Source organism: Magnolia sinica, chromosome 19 (genome assembly GCF_029962835.1).
Source record: "Magnolia sinica isolate HGM2019 chromosome 19, MsV1, whole genome shotgun sequence".
NCBI lineage: Eukaryota > Viridiplantae > Streptophyta > Magnoliopsida > Magnoliales > Magnoliaceae > Magnolia > Magnolia sinica.
This window is the reverse complement of record NC_080591.1, coordinates 46,587,412-46,603,714: the sequence shown is the minus strand read 5'-3', so window position 1 is coordinate 46,603,714 and position 16,303 is coordinate 46,587,412. Positions and strand designations below refer to the sequence as shown.

Here is a 16,303-nt window from a genome sequence, read left to right as displayed (position 1 = left end):
TAGGAATGGAAGAAGAGCGATGAAGTTTTTGGGAAAATATCTCTTTTTTATATAAAGGAAGAGAGGAGGAAAATGATAGATGGAAGCCACGCACATCCATTGAATGGGGAATGGAATCACACCACGCCCAAGCTCCAAATTGCATGGAATATTCTTCAAATCACATGAAGAAAAGAAAAAACAAATTTATTTATTTGTTTTAAAATAATTGCATTTGGGCTCCCCCCCCCCCGATCATCCCGTCCACCCGATCAAACGAACCGATCCGATGTGTCCATCAAACTCCTATATGCAGCCCACGTGTATCTTCCCAGTGTAGGGTCTTCAAATATGAACGAACATACACGTGGGGTCTTCAACATGGCTAGGAATGCGAATTGGGCCCAGTGAGCCTCATGTAATGGTCACCTAGCCATAAGGAGACTACCCCAGCCCTCCTCCTTCAGTATAGTGCTCGGATGTCCTCATCAATTACCCTCAGCTAGGGAGATTTAACATCTAGAGAAATAAAGTTACAGTGATGCTCGAGGAGATCCGGGTCTCGTCGTTAAAACTCTGCCTCTATGATCCACATACTGTTTAACTTTGGTCTGCCTTTCCACTTGACAAGGTACTCCTGGTAACCTTCATGTCATGTGAAAACTGCTTCTTCAACTAAGAGATCCTCTATCTCATCTCTTCTAGTAGGCATGGATGGTACAAGTGGTAAAGGTTGAGAAGATGGGTCAAGTAATGGCCATAGGTCATGGGACAGGTCAGGGGCATCATCATCAATGTTCATGTGAGGGTTATGGGAAAGTCCATGAAACAGTACAGGATCTTCCACATTAGATGTGGAATTGATACCCGTGTTAGGTGGAAGATCTATCAAGTAAGCATTCAGACCCAGTCTTTTCAAGATTTTATAAAGCCCAACACTACGGGCTTGTAATTTTTTTATGGTTCCCTGTGGAAACCTTTTTGGACGTATTCTAAACATGACCTCATCACCCACAACAAACTCTTTGAACCTATGATGCGAGTCAGCAATCATTTTGTAAGTTCTATTAATTATATTGATTCTTTTTCTAATCTCCACATGCATGTTATGCATATGTCGTGTAGATGCATGTGCAGACTTTAAAGGCCTGTGGAACACTGACATGGGTATGCAATCTATAGGGTCTTAGGCTCATCTACTTGGAAGCGGATTGGTTAGTATACCACACACCATCGATCTGGCTAGTGTGTTGATGTCACCAAGTTTTGTGGGTCCCATCATGAGGCATGTGTTATGTCCAAATTGTTCATTCATTTGGTGAGCTCGTCGTAAGGCTTAATTCGAAAAATAAGACAAATCGAAAGGTTAAGTGGACCACACTGCAAAAAGCAATGGGGAATTGAACGTCTACCATTGAAACCCTTTTGGGGGTCACAGAAGTTATGGATCAAATGATATTTGTTTTTCCTCTTCATCAAGGTTTGTGTGACCTTAAGAACAGATTGGATGGAAAATAAACGTTATGGTGGGCCCTACGAATGTTTTAACAGTGAGAATCATTGTCCCCACTGCTATTTGTGGTGTGGTCCACTTGAGCTTCGGATATGGCTCATTTTTGGGCTCATGCTCTAAAATGATCTCGCCAAATGCATGAATAGTGTGCATATGAGAAATACATCAGTGTGGGGGCCATATAACTTTGATCTCCTTTGAACCATTTGTACAACTTGGAACTCGAGGAGCGTCAACACTCGTCTTTGCAGGACACGTACCCACACCAGCCAGTTTGGTGGTGTGTGGTACACCAGCCAACCCGCTTCCCATCTACTTGTCTTTCCACATCCACTTCCTCCCCGACACTCATTTGAACGTGATGAAGGTTTGGAAGAGTCAACGCACGTATGTCCCGCACCGGTGCAAGCTCATCTGGTATGTCCTCTGGAATAACAAAACTAGACTCCTCCAATACTGAACTCACCTCAGTTGGTAACTCTACACTACCCTCGGGTGTAACCTTAGCTGGCATCTCCATAATAACCCTAGGTGTGATCTCATCATTTACCACGTGGGTATACACTATCAAATCAGTTTTAGTCTCTTTTTTAGACTCTTTGGCATAACTATAGGAAGAGACTCAAGCTAGAGTTTCGTCACATCTTCAGGACCACGTTTCTTTACGTCTTTCTCTTCCAAGGAGCTTTTGAGCGGGAGAGGCATCAAGACAATCATTATGTCTTCATACGGAAACGAACAAGTATTCGAGCGACCGAATAGTGTTACGTTCGTGTTATACAACCAACTCATGCCCAAAATGATGTGGCATACATCTATATACAAAACATCAACTGGATGGGAATGAGACAACACTGAGAAACGGGAATCGAGGATGCATCAACCCATGAGACTCGACAAGGCTGAGGGTAGAGCTGTACACGAGTCGAGTCGAGCCGAGTATCGCCCTACTCGTACTTGGCTCTTAACGCCCGAGTCCTGCTTATACTCGGCTCTACTCGGCCAGCAAGCATGGACTCCGTGCTCATACTCTACTCGCCCGAGTACGAGCCGAGTACTAGTAGAAAACGAGTCGAGTCGAGTCGAGTCCAAGTTTTCGAGGCGAGTTCAAGTATGAGCAGAAATCGAGTCGAGTAGAGTCCGAGTTTTCGAGGTGAGTTCGAGTCCGAGTCTGAATTTGAGCCCAATCTAAGCAAGGTTTTCAAGAAATGAGTTCGAGCTTTAAGCCGAGTTCGAGTTATAAATTGAGATTCATTTGAATTTCAATTCGATTGTCAATTGGAATTCGAAGTTAAACTAAAATATAAAAAATGCACATAATTTATGATTTAAAAACTTCGATAATTACATTAGCATATTTATATTACATTGTTCAAAATGACAATTTATAACTAATAACCTCCATAAGAGGAGTGCCTTCCTATATTGTCATCTGATCCATCGGAACTGCTATCTATTTTTTCATATACAAATTAGTTCACTTCCTCTGAGTCAGAAGGCGAAGAGATATTTCCTTCGTGCTGTTTTACACTTTGAACTAGATTTTTCAAACTTGCTTTATGTGAAGAATTGTATGTAGTACCCAATGCCCTATAAAATTCACCGAGACGAGTCAGGAATTTGAATTTGTTACTCTTTTTCTTCTTCTTATTTGTAGTACTCGAGTAACTCAACCCTGCTTCAACATCATGTTGTCTTTGACTCGAATATCGCTGAAGTCTAGAAACATCTTCCATACTGCGTTTTAAGGTGAGTTGGAATTATTCTTCCTCCAAAGCTTTTAATCTGGCTTCCTCCTCTGCATCTTTTGTGGATGTCATTCGTGTACTAGATCCAAAAGCAGAAGGTTTGGATGGAGTGGAAGGTTTTCTATTCGAATCTAACAAGGCTTGAAAAAGAATTTGGACATCCTTAGGGGCATTGGGGCATGGTTTTACATCACCACTTCAACATGACAAGTATAAGCAAAAGCGATTAGTCTTGTTCACAAACTTTGTGTCACACAAACCACACTTAATCTTTGTTTTTCCAGACCTTGGTGGTGATTCAACTAGGGAAGTATAGTCCCAAATGTTTGTCGATGGCTCAGATGGCGACATATCTACATTCAATTTTTAATAAAAAAATCAGAATATTGATAAATAAATTGATCTTGATATAGGAACAAAAGAAAGCAATATAAATGTATTAAAATTCAAAAATAAAAGCAAATGAACAGGCATATGTAAATAAATATCAAAGATTCAAAGTCTTCCAAACCACATTCCAAAAGGACCAACACTTTCGTGTTTGCAGTTGTAGTGAAATAATATTACAGATCATTCAACATTCAACCAAAAAAAATTGAAAAACCGAAAATAATTAGTGATCTGTAGGTAGAGACTCGTCACGAATCTCAATCGCCTCTTCTTCATCATCATCATTCATATCTCCACCCCATATCGGGCGCAACCAATCTTGCGTACAAATCAACGCTTCAACTATATTTGGCGAGAGTGAGCTTTGATACTTGCTCACAACCCTGCTCCCTGTGCTGAATGTGGATTCTAATGCCACTGTTGAAATTGGTATTGATAATGTCTCATGCCATCACAACTAATGTAGGATATTTTGATTCACTAACCCTCATCTTCCACCATTCCAACACATCAAATTCGGATCGCACTACGATTGACTCCTTGAGGTACATTTCTAACTCTGATTCTTTAGTATCAACTCCCATTCGTGCTTGTGCCAAGTATGATATGTATTCATTTAGCACATCCGGATTACTAGGTACAGAAATATCCGCATCTCTACTTTCTTCAACACCCGTTGCAGGTAAAGTATTAACATACGATTTGTACAAATCTTCAAGGGCTTGACGAACCTTAGACGTCTCTGCTGCCGCTCTTTCAGTAGGATAAAGCTTCATGAAAATAAAGCTAACCAACCCTATATTACAACGAGGATCAAGAACAACTGGCAAGGACATCAACAGATGACATTCGTCCCAGTATTTATCGAACTTCGTCTTCATACCAACTATCATCTGGTGTATGAAATCTGGACCCACACTGGCATTTTTCTGTAGAGCATCCTTAATCTTCCAAAGAGACGGAAGAAACAAATTCGCGGTTGGATACTGATTCCCAGAAAAAATCTTCGTGCAATCGTAGAAAACTTTGAGAAATGTGTGAACTTGTTGTGCTTTAGCCCAATCATCTGTGCTCGGCAACCAAGAATACGTTTTGTCACGTGCCGCATATTCAGGAATGCAAGCTGTAATTCCATTGCCATATCTAACATTTCATAGGTCGAGTTCCAACGTGTACAGACATCCAACTTCAACATTTTTTTAGATGGCACATTCAAACGTTGAATGATGTCATTCCATACACTCAGTCTCGATGGCGACCCCCTTATATATTTCAAACTTTCTCTTATGTTCTCTATAGTGTTGTCAATTGCTTTCAGCCCTTCTTGTATAATCAAATTTACAATATGGGCACAACATCTGACCTGAAATATTTTTCCTTCAAAAAATAAATTTCCTGTAGCCTTGAACTGGTTATGTAAGCATGAAATGACACTGTCATTTGCTGAAGTATTGTCTAAAGTTATTGCTGAAATTTTCTTCTCAATGCCCCAGCCTTCTAGACAACTGTAGATGCAATCTGAAATAAGTAAACCAATATGTGGAGGAGGAAGGTTTTTGAAGTTCAAAATTCTCTTGCATAGTTTCCAATCCTTATCAACATAGTGAGCGGTTAATGAAATGTATCATTTTCTTTGATTGGACGCCGTCCATAAATCAGAAGTCAAAGCTATTCTGGACAATAAAGCCAAAACTTCTTTCAGTTTCATCTTCTCCTTTGCGTACATCTTCATGGTTTCTCTCTGCACTGTGACGCGGGAGACATTCTTGGCCCGAGGGTTAAGGAATTGACAGAAAGCCCTAAACCCTTTACTTTCTATCATTCTGAAAGGTTTTTCTTCAAAAATTACTAATCTAGCATACCACTTATTCAGCTTCTCTTTGTCAAACTTATGAGTGGACACTACGCCTTGGGAGTCGTCCCCTTCTGACTTCGTAAATGACAGCAACTATTGGCCAGGAGGAGGGAGTCTTGATTTCTTAGGACACGTCTTCAAATGTCTAATTAGATGTGTCGTAGATCCTCCTGGAATCTTGCTGAATAACCCTTTGCAGTGATTACACTTTATCTTCTGTACACCGTTAACTGTCACATCTTCGAAATCATCCCACACTGTTGATCTCTTCTTCTTCCCTTTGCATGCAGTTGACATGTCTGTGTCTCCTTCTACGATTAGAGGAGATGTGGCTGATGCACCCATTCCAGGGGTATTTGGGCTTTCGGCTTGCCTAGCCATCTATAAAATAAAGTTCTCGATATGTTATACGGTTATACCTAAACAGCTAGACCGCTAGACGGGCATACTTATTTAACTGTCTAAATTAGTCACCCATTCAAGGTTGGATAGATTGTAATGCCTTCATTTTCCAATTTAAATGCTACGCCGAAATTCCTGCAGCATCTCCCCTTATCTCTCCAGAATATATTAATCTCGTATTTGATTCCCATGTCAATCATCAACACAAAGTGTGGACATTTGACGACGGAAATAAATACATGAAATATATCCAGAGAGAAAAAAGAGAGACTAGAACAGGCATATGCATTTAAATTGGAATAAATGAAGACATTACAATCTATCTAACCCTGAACTGTCCAAAAAGGGACAATTTGAGAATTTCTATGCATCCAAGAACACACTGAATCTATGTCTGGCAACATAGAAATCCTCAAATGGGCAACTGATTATCTTATACTACAACTAGAATAATAAAAATAATAATAAAACCTAACAATCAAACAATAAATGAATTGAAAGTGTAATCTAAAAAATGAATGCTAAGTGTAATAACTTGTGTGCACTAAGCATTCCTCAACCCAAATGCCAAATCCCATTAAGAATTTTCTCCTAATGGAATTTCCACTCTCTAATGAAATGAATCCTCTATTTTACTAAAAGATAAAATATACATGTATAGGTTTAGTGATATGACTGGGTTTGATGAAATTTGGAGATCTAGATCATAGGGTTGTCTTTATGTATGTCTTTCACAAAAAGGATTCATTTATGTATGTCTTTCACAAAAAGGATAGGAAAGATACATCATTCCTATCAACACATCCACATCATAAGGACCTTCGACACCTCCTGCCTTTCGCTAGCATATGAATGTAATGTAATGTAGCAGAGACAAGCAAATTAAAGACATCCCATACAATCCCTCACATGGAATCTAGTACCCAAGAAAACAAACATACTTCGAGTTGATGCACTACTAATGGCAGAGTACTAAACTGGGTTGCAGTCTCATCATCTGTGAGCCCTGAATCTTCGAGGAGTGGAGTGTTATTTATTTATTTTTTCTTGGTTTCAACTTAAAAAACATTCTCCATCTATCAATAGATGTAAAAAGAATAATAACATACCGCTTCTATGTTTGGTTGCACCAAATATCATTATGTTTCATGATAAACCAATATAATTTGGTGCAAAATATCACGAAATTTCTTGATATTTGTGGCAGCCAAACACACCCTAAAATGATTATTAGGCCATGATGACGCCATGGTTTTTTTTTGTTTTTTTTTTTTTTTTAACACACACCACATGGGTACTCGAACCATGACCTTAGTGTTGGAACCCAAATGGTCTACCATTGAGCCATGAGTAGGACCCATGATAACATCATGGGTTGAACCAGTTGGATAGGACCTCCAACAAAAGCAGGTTGTTGGGTTTGTGGTCCTACAACCGACCAATTTAACCTGGACAACCCTGATGTAATTATTAGGCCATGACGGCTCTACGATTTGAGTTGGACCGGCAATCCAACTTGTTTGGATAGTACCACTAACCAAAATGGCTCGGCTCTGGTCCAGTTTTTAAAACATTGGCACGAATTCCACGTACCTCATTAGGGTGGAAATTTAATTCAGATTTATATGGATCATGAGCATTGGACCAGAGGGGCCCACCATGGGTTGCACGTGGCCCAATATCACCTCCATTGGATGATCTTTAGAACCCCTCTCTCACATGGAAAAAAAAAACCCACTTTCTTTTAGAGGGGAGCAAAGGTCCATCTACTATAAGACCATCATTTGGATTGTCTATATCAATCAACATGCTATGAGGAAAAGAAAACCACCTTCTTCTTGTGTAGATTGAAAGGTGTAACAAAATAATATACTTTCATCTAGTCTTTAAAATCAAGGTTGTTTAAGTGAGTGTGTACTCTATTAATGGTCTTATGGTCTAGCAAGTTGATGATCCCAGCTATCTATATAAAAGGCCACATATGACATAACTGATGATGGTTGCGACTTTCATGCAATGGCCCACAAAATAATATTTAAGGAATTTCATTTTGTACTTTCTTCTTCTACCTTAGTATTGAGTGTTCAACTAAAAAAACATTCTCCATCTATCACTTGTCCATTGTTTTCTGTGGCCCACCCAGTATTTGGATAGGTGTGTTTTGGGGGCACCCCACACTCAGTGTCCGGGTTGGACAACATACACACAAAATGGTGGGCCCAACACAAGAAAATCTGCGGACGGACAGGGGGCACCGGACACAAAATGGTGGGCCCAACACAGAGATTCTGTAATCCATCAAAATCAACTTCGGAAAGCAACAGATTCAAAACGAAATTCTTACCTGATGGATGGACAAGGGCATCGGGCAGGGGTGGGACGAGTTGCGGACAGGGCAGGGCAGGGACGAGCTGTGGACAGGGGCGTCGGGCAGGCCGCAAGGACAAGCAGCAGGGAGAGAGAGAGAGAGAGAGAGAGAGAGAGAGAGAGAGAGAGGAATGGCCCAATGGGTAGGGACAAGAGCTGGCCGATGGGAGGGAAAGAAAGGGAAGGGTTTGTTTTTTCGATTTGGGCAAGCGGGCGAAAGCTAAAAGCGACCGGGATTAGGGCTTTAGTTGTATATATATATGGCCCTGCTCGAGTACGAGTCGAGTACCGAGTCGAGCACCGAGTCAAGTACTGAGTTGAGTACCGAGTCGAGTACTACTTTGCTCGTACTCTACTCGAACTCAAAACGAGTAGAAAAAAACCACTCGTACTCGGCTCTAACACCTGACGAGTCAAGTCGAGTACTTGCGAGTCGAGTTGAGCGAGTACCCGAGCTTAATCTGCTTGTGTACAGCTCTAGCTAAGGGTGAGGAACACTAGCATACTCAAGCAGTCCATGATGCTCGTAGAGACCACATTGGTGTAACTACCACTATCAATGATCACCTTTCATTTTTTGCCACCACACTTGGCATGAGTATGAAAATTTGAATTCCTACACCAATCATCACTTTCTACAATCTGGCTTTAGGCACAGCTAACAACTGCAAGTGGCACAATCTCAATTCCTTCAATTTCATCCCTGGTTTGTGATTAGACATCTTCCCCAGTGTCGGGGTTCGCCTTAAGGGAGGCTTCAAGCCGATTGACACACGCATTAGTCACGGTCAATTGAGTCACGATGGTCCTATTGTGTGCCTCAATGGCCGCCAGACAGTTATTGATAGCATTAAGAGCCTCCGCAATCTGTTATAAATTCATAGTGGGATGTAGGTCAAAACTACATCTAGAACGAGTGGGCATACACAAGGTAACTCTTAAGGGAAAATCTAAATCCTAGGGTAATGTTATCACAAAGATAAAACCAACCTACAAATCAAGTTGGACACGTCACGGACACTAATCTGAAAACTCAGCAAGCCGTTAACCTAAAATACTATGCTGAAAATTCAGCAAGATAACAATCTAAGAGTACCAAGCTGAAAATTCAGCAAGAGTGTAATCTGAAAACTACAAACTGGAAATTCAGCAAGGCGACAACCTGAGATTACTACGTTGAAAATTCAGAATTGGTAATGTGAAGAACGCAAGCTGAAAATTCAGCAATGGGACATTCCAAACTAAGAACAAAATTCAGCAAGATGAACATAGATTTTATATGTAATGTATGTTCTAACAACTCTATCTGTAAATTCTATCCTAAATATGGCTCTATCATAAGTGCAACACAATTTTATGCTAAACCTATGTCTCTGATACCAAATTTGATGCATGACACATGATCAATAGAAATTCCAATTTAGCATAGGACGTTCCACACTCAAGGGGCCGACTTGTAGGTTCTAGGATTAGGGTTAGGAAGGGGAAAATATGAAAATTGGAAAGTTAGGGTTCATGAGAATTGAAGATTTTGGAATTAAGGTTCTTTAGTATATTGGGAAAAGATGAAATTTGGGCTAAATTAGGTGAATTGGTTAAGGAGATTGATGGATTTAGTTATTGGTAGAGGGGAATTAAGGTTTTAGATGAAAGAAAGAGATTTTGGGTCAATTAAGGAAATTAGAGATTTAAGGTTTTAGAATTTGGGAAAGTTAGGAAAGTAGAGAATATAGGGTTAGAGTTTGGGTTTGGGTTTATAGGTAGAGTTAGGGATAGGGAATCAAAGGATTTTGATGGGGGCAGCAAGGGGAAATCAAGGGATTCAAGGTTTGTTCGTACGGTCAGCCTAGGGGCTCACACATGTGGTCATACAGTCGTTGGCCAGAGTTTTGGGGTCCTCAATGGTTGATTTCGATTGAGGTTAAAGTTGAATGACGAAAAGTTGAAGAAAGGGATGATTTTGATGGTTTTGGATAGGAAGGGAAGAAGAGGGATGAAGTTTTGGGAAAATACCTCTTTTTGGATAGAAAGGAAGATGATAGATGAAAGCCCCACACTTCCATTGAATGGGAAATGGAATCACACCACACCCAAGCTGATGGTGACATCATGCACTCACACACGCCCCTCCTACGCACGTACGCAAGGAGGGCCCCACCATCGATTTGGATCGATGACGACGTCCGAGGAGGGCCTCCTACTTAGAGGACTGCGTTTTGGTTCGTTGGAGTGGACCCGATAGTCATGTGAATCCCACCATGAGTTCTCATGATCGTGGCCCCACAATTCTAATTAATCTAGTACTTTGGGTTTTACTTATTATTGTTATTAGGAATATCATGGACGGTTTAAATTGCTTTGATTAATTGTTATTTTCGATTACTTCATCTCCAAGTAATAGGTTGCGCACATGGCGCGAGTTTTGGGGTATAAGATTTTATTATAAATAGGCACCCCTTGTAGTCTTTTTCTCATTAAAGATTAATAAAATTTATGCGTTTTTTTCTACTCCTCTAAATTTCTAAGTTGTGGAAATCCAATTGAGTGTGAAACCCTTCCTTCCTCGTAGGGCTGACTACCGTGGTGCGAAGCCACACCTATCCCAAATCGCCTCATCTCCTACCTTCCATATTCACCTCTTCCTACAGTCATGTACGCTTCAAATCCACCCTCTATTGCAGCCGTTTTTTCCTCTACAACAGATTTTCGGAATCTAGCCCTGCAGGGGGGCTGAAACTTTGGCGGAGCACCACGCACAAACCGTGCATCGAATTGGGCTGAAATTTGGGGGTTTTATAGCCCACCCCTGGCCGACCAGCCCCAAGGAGGGGGATTTTGGGTTTGTGGGCCTCACACACGTGCGAGCAGGATCACACGTATGTGCGTCTGGGCCATCGCTGTTGTCCACGCATGTGGTGTTCCTCTGGTTCGTCATTCTCCTCTCTTTCACCCCTCTTTCACCCAAATCCCTAACCCTAACCCTAACCCTAAATTATTCAAATCCCCAATTTTATGCCCTTTCTTCAACCTTAGGGTTCCCTGAATTAAAATCTGTGAATCCCTTGGATTGGGGAATTATTTCTGTGCAAGTGTGGATGAATATACCCTCCTTTGATTATTGTTTGGTCTATAATTTTGATTGATCCGGCCCTAGCATGTGTAGGCCTGGATCCGCATAAGATTCCCCTTGATTGAGTACTTGAATTTTTGTGTGGGATATGGAATTTTGTGTAACTGTTTCTGAACTAGTGTGATCTAAAGCCTGAAAATCTCGCACATCACACTTGAATTTCATGTCCTGCATCACAAGCTCGAAATCACATAGAGTATTCTTCACATCACATGAAAAAAAGAAAACACAGTTTTATTTTTCAAAATAATGGCATTAAGGCTCCACACACCTCCATTTCTCTTTTATAGTTTTAAAAAGCATTTACAAAAAAGGCGCTCTCAGATACAATTCTCAACATAAAGACAATAAATTAAAAGTTATTCCAACTCCCTAGTTTAACATGAATATAATCTATACAAAAAATAAAGAAGGATGTAAATAATCTAAACAACTAAACTATTCTATAGCCTATGTGGGTCCACGATCAAAATGTCTGATGATGATGATCCAACAGTCTGACATCGTGTCCACTTGATCCAACAATCCGATGTGTTCATCAAACTCTTCTATGCAGCCCACATGCATCTTCCCAGTGTGAGGTGTTCAAAAATGCAAGAACATGTACGTGGGGTCTTCAACGTGGCTAGGAATGTGAATTGGGCCAAGTGGACCCATGTAATGGCTGTCTAGCCATAAGGAGACTAGCTTATCCCTCCTTCGGTATGGTGCTCGGATGTCCTCATCAAATGATCAAACTAAAAATACGTGGATCAAAAGATAATGAGTCAACAATTTAACTTAAGAACATTATTGAAATCAAAATAGTGGAATTATGCCTACTTGTTAAACCTGACCATGACAAACATGTTATTAAACTAAAGGGGGAAGCTTGACTTTTAACTAAAGTGAGTTAGATATAGCCAATTAGTGCCAAGCATAGTTACCAAAATCACGAACGGCAAAAAGGCGGCACGGGAAATGTTCGTGATTAGTGGTTAATTCAGTCTATATCATGAAAAGTACAACCAAAAATTCAATCAAAAAAATAGATATGCCAAAAAATCAGAGAGTTCAATGTTCAAGTTTAATAAAGTTTAGACTCAAAAAAGGGGGAGTGAAAAAACAGCTAATTATGTGTATTTGTGTATATATTACATATAATTAAGGTTAAAATTAAAAAAATAGAGATTGGTGGTCGCCACCCATTGGTAAAATTGAGTATAAGGTGAAAATGTTTATAGAGACGGATTAATTTATGTGAGGATTACTTGAAAAGGAAGGATTCGAGAGAGGCAAAGAACACATTCAACTATCTATGTACATTATTTTTCATACATATAGACATTCTAATTATTTTATTTGCCCAAAAAAATTGTTTTCTTCCCTATCATTAGAAATATAATGAGTTTTAAATATTCGATCAATTATACGAGTTTTTTTCTTCAAAAATACAGAGTTTAAAATAGTTTTGCAAACTAAAGGTAGCAACCACATAAATTGCACATCAGCTGATCAAGATATAAAAAACATGAATTCCTAGATTTTACAACAATTTTTATGAAAGCATTTCATTTGCTTCTCTTCCATGGAAGTTTCATTTTCCAAGAATCTGATCATCTAGCATGAGAATATTAAATAAAAATTAGTGCATGAATGTCCAATTGCCAAAACCACTTAGAATTCCAAAGTTTCAACTACATGAACAATTGCAAGAAAATAAGAGCTATCAACAGCCCATGTGCCCATATTTCACCAACTCATCCCACAGGGAGCTGATAGAGTCTCCGATCCAAAATTAAGCTAGAAAAGAATCTTCATAAAAACTTAAAAAGAGAACCAAACTAGAAAGATAACTGACCTCCGTTGTACAAAAACATTAATATCTCTGTCCCTTCCATCTCCTCGTGAGGAAATTTCAGAGGCGGCTTGCAATAAAGAATGCACGGCAGCCTGGAAAAACAACTAATGTAAGTTCAAACAATACAGGATTGCAAGTGTTCAAGAATTGACTCAATCATAACCATAATTACAAAACTCATCAACTCGAAACTTGGCCTGGTCAACTTGGCTCAGTTGAATTTCAACTCAAGTCACATCGATAACTCAGTTTACCGATTTAAACTTGAAGAAAAGATTTGATCCGGAACCTCTTTTACGGATAGCACATTGTGTGTTTATTTAGATTGTTAATGAATTATTTAACCAGCAGAACAGCGTTCCAGCTTTGCTACACTCTTATGTCAATGAATATATTACTATTTTAAATAATATCTAAATACCTAGTTGAGACTTCAAGCTGACCAGATCAAGTTTTTGAATTGACCTGACCTGATTGCACATGAAGTAGAGTCAGATCCTTGGGTTTTCAAACTATGATTTATGTGCAATGCAAAATGGATTTTTGTCAAGAGTTCATGGTATGAAGCATGCTTTCTACTTCCCATGGGTTAAAAACATGAGTTACAGAATAAATTGAACAGGACTTAATAAAACACCATATTATTTGTCCATTCAAATATTACGCCATTGACACAAACCTTCATGTGCCTAATCCATTGCTTTGAACAATATGCAGAGTAGATAGTGATAAAGAAACTTGCATTATACAAAATAACAATGATGATGATGATGATTTGCTTAAGAAAAGAAAAGAAGAAAATGTCGAAACAACTTCTGTTAAAGAAAAATAGATGCCTCAAGGGATAGGCAATGAGGCCGGGGTGGGAGCAGGGAATCATTGTTTCCATCATTGTTCCCATCATCGTCATCATAGCCTTATCTCAGCTATATGCGGTCACCTTCTTTCTTTTTTTTTTCAAAGATAACGAATTTTATTAAAGAAAAAAAAAAAAGCAACAGAACAAGGACTGCTGAGATAGCAGACCAGAGGATTAAATGCCTAAAACCAGAAAATCACTTTCCTTGCTGCCATTGACAAGAACCCCCCATTCTAAAATTAAATTCTTGGCCCTAGAGCACACCACGTGAGCTGAAGACTGCCTGCCATTAAAGCATCTATCATTTCTTTCTCCCCACACTGACCACCAAATGGCAAGGAGCGCCATTTTCCAAATCTGAGATTTGGCTTTGCCAAGCTTAATACCGTGCCAATACGAGATCAAGTTGGCCGAGGAATTCGGCATACATCCACTGGCGTTAAACCTGTAAAGGAACTCCACCCAGATTTGAGAGATGAAGGGCAGTGAACAAGGAGGTGATCCACCGATTCTTCGTCTTGCATGCAGCAGAGACAAATATTGACCATTTGCATGCCTCTTTTACGCAGGTTGTCGACTGTAAGGACCCAATTCCTGGCAGCCAACCAGGCAAAACAGATGTACTTCGAAGGGGCAGGATACTTCCAAATAAAAGGTACAGCATTAGCCGCAATGGGGAGGCTAGGAGCTAGGACATGGTATAGCAATTTAACTGATGTTGGACTTGTCCCTCTTCCAGAGGATGCTATCAGAGGCGGATATATTAGGATTCGTCTTGGATATACATTCCAGCAGCTCCGCAAATTCATTGATCTCCCAATCATGAAGGTTCCTGACGCATTTAATGTCCCAAACAATGTTGTTGCCCGAACGATCATAGCAATTAACAACAAAAATAGACTTGTCTGGAGCCAGTCTGTAGATGTTTGGGAATCTGGTTTCCAGGGACTCCTCACCCACCCATTGGTCTTTCCAGAATCTGATGTTCGCACCATTGCCGAGGTCAAAGCTGACGTTATCGATCACTGCCTTCTTGGATCACAAGATCTCTTTCCATATATGAGATGCCCTATAAGCTGAAGAGTTAGTGGTCTACCACCCTCCGGGCGACCTCCCATATTTGCCTTTAACAATGGAGATCCAGAGAGCATTACCCTCTCTGCCCAGCCTCCAAGACCACTTGCCAAGGAGGGCCTGATTCATGATCTTCAGATTGCGGATGCTCGCGCCTCCTTCTTGGAAGTGTTTGCATACTTCTTGCCATTCAAGAAGATGCAACTTCTTCTGGTTTTCCTTTCCACTCCATAGGAAATCATGGCGCAGCTTGTTGATTTTCTGAATCACCGAGGTAGGACAACGTATGAGCAACATGAAGTAGGTCGGAAGGTTTGACAGGGCTGATTTGATAAGGGTCATACGACCTCCCATCGAAAGATATTGGCACTTCCATCTAGCTAAGTAATTCTGGAATTTGGTTACGATCTTATCCCACATTGACTTCGGGGGCGGGCCCAATGAAAGGGGGAGGCCCACAAAGGTGGAGGGAAAAGAAGCAGTAGGACATCCCAACATGTCAGCGAAGCTGGACAACTCTTCTTCCGTGAGGTTGACACCAAAGATTTTCAACTTTGTCAAATTCACTCTTAGACCTGAGACGGCCTCGAAACAGTGTAAGGTCGTGTGAAGGTTTTCAATACATTTTGGTTCGGCTATCAGGAGGATGAGGGTATCATCAGCAAACTGAACGTGAGAGATAGGAGTAAGAACGCCCGGCATTGGAATGCCTTTGAGGAGCCCCGTGGCCTGACCCCGAAGCAACATTTGCGATAACGCCTCTCCAACCAGAAGGAAGAGAAGTGGGGACAAAGGATCACCTTGCCGAATGCCTCTCGAAGAGTTAAAGAAACCTTGAGGAGTGCCGTTAAGCATGATTGAAAAATGAGCTGTCCTTAGGCACTCTTTGATCCAACATATCCATTTGTCCCCGAAGCCCATTCGGTCCATCATGTAGAAAAGGAAATGCCAGTCGACGTGATCGTATGCTTTTTCGATGTCAACTTTACAGAAAATGCTCTTGGCACCAGACTTGTGACAGGAGTGAAGGACTTCATTTGCAGTTAACGCGCAATCCACGATCTACCTACCTCTGATGAAAGCATTCTGATAAACAGATATCAATTTTCCCATAACCTTGGCTAGTCTGATGGACAGAATCTTGGC

General features: G+C 40.4%; 1 protein-coding gene across 10 annotated transcripts in view; it reads right to left on the bottom strand.

Moving 5' to 3' along the window:
* The window catches only part of LOC131235589 (uncharacterized), a 97,702-nt gene that overhangs the window by 61,926 nt on the left and 19,473 nt on the right, over positions 1–16,303 (bottom strand). For all 10 annotated transcript variants that reach the window (XR_009166223.1, XR_009166224.1, XM_058232807.1 and 7 more), the window contains exon 3: positions 13,225–13,316. Coding sequence is in view for 8 of the 10 variants with exons in the window: in XM_058232807.1 (XP_058088790.1) it covers positions 13,225–13,316 (92 nt within the window). In the remaining 2 variants the exon portion in view is untranslated. The remainder of the gene's footprint in view (positions 1–13,224; positions 13,317–16,303) is intronic.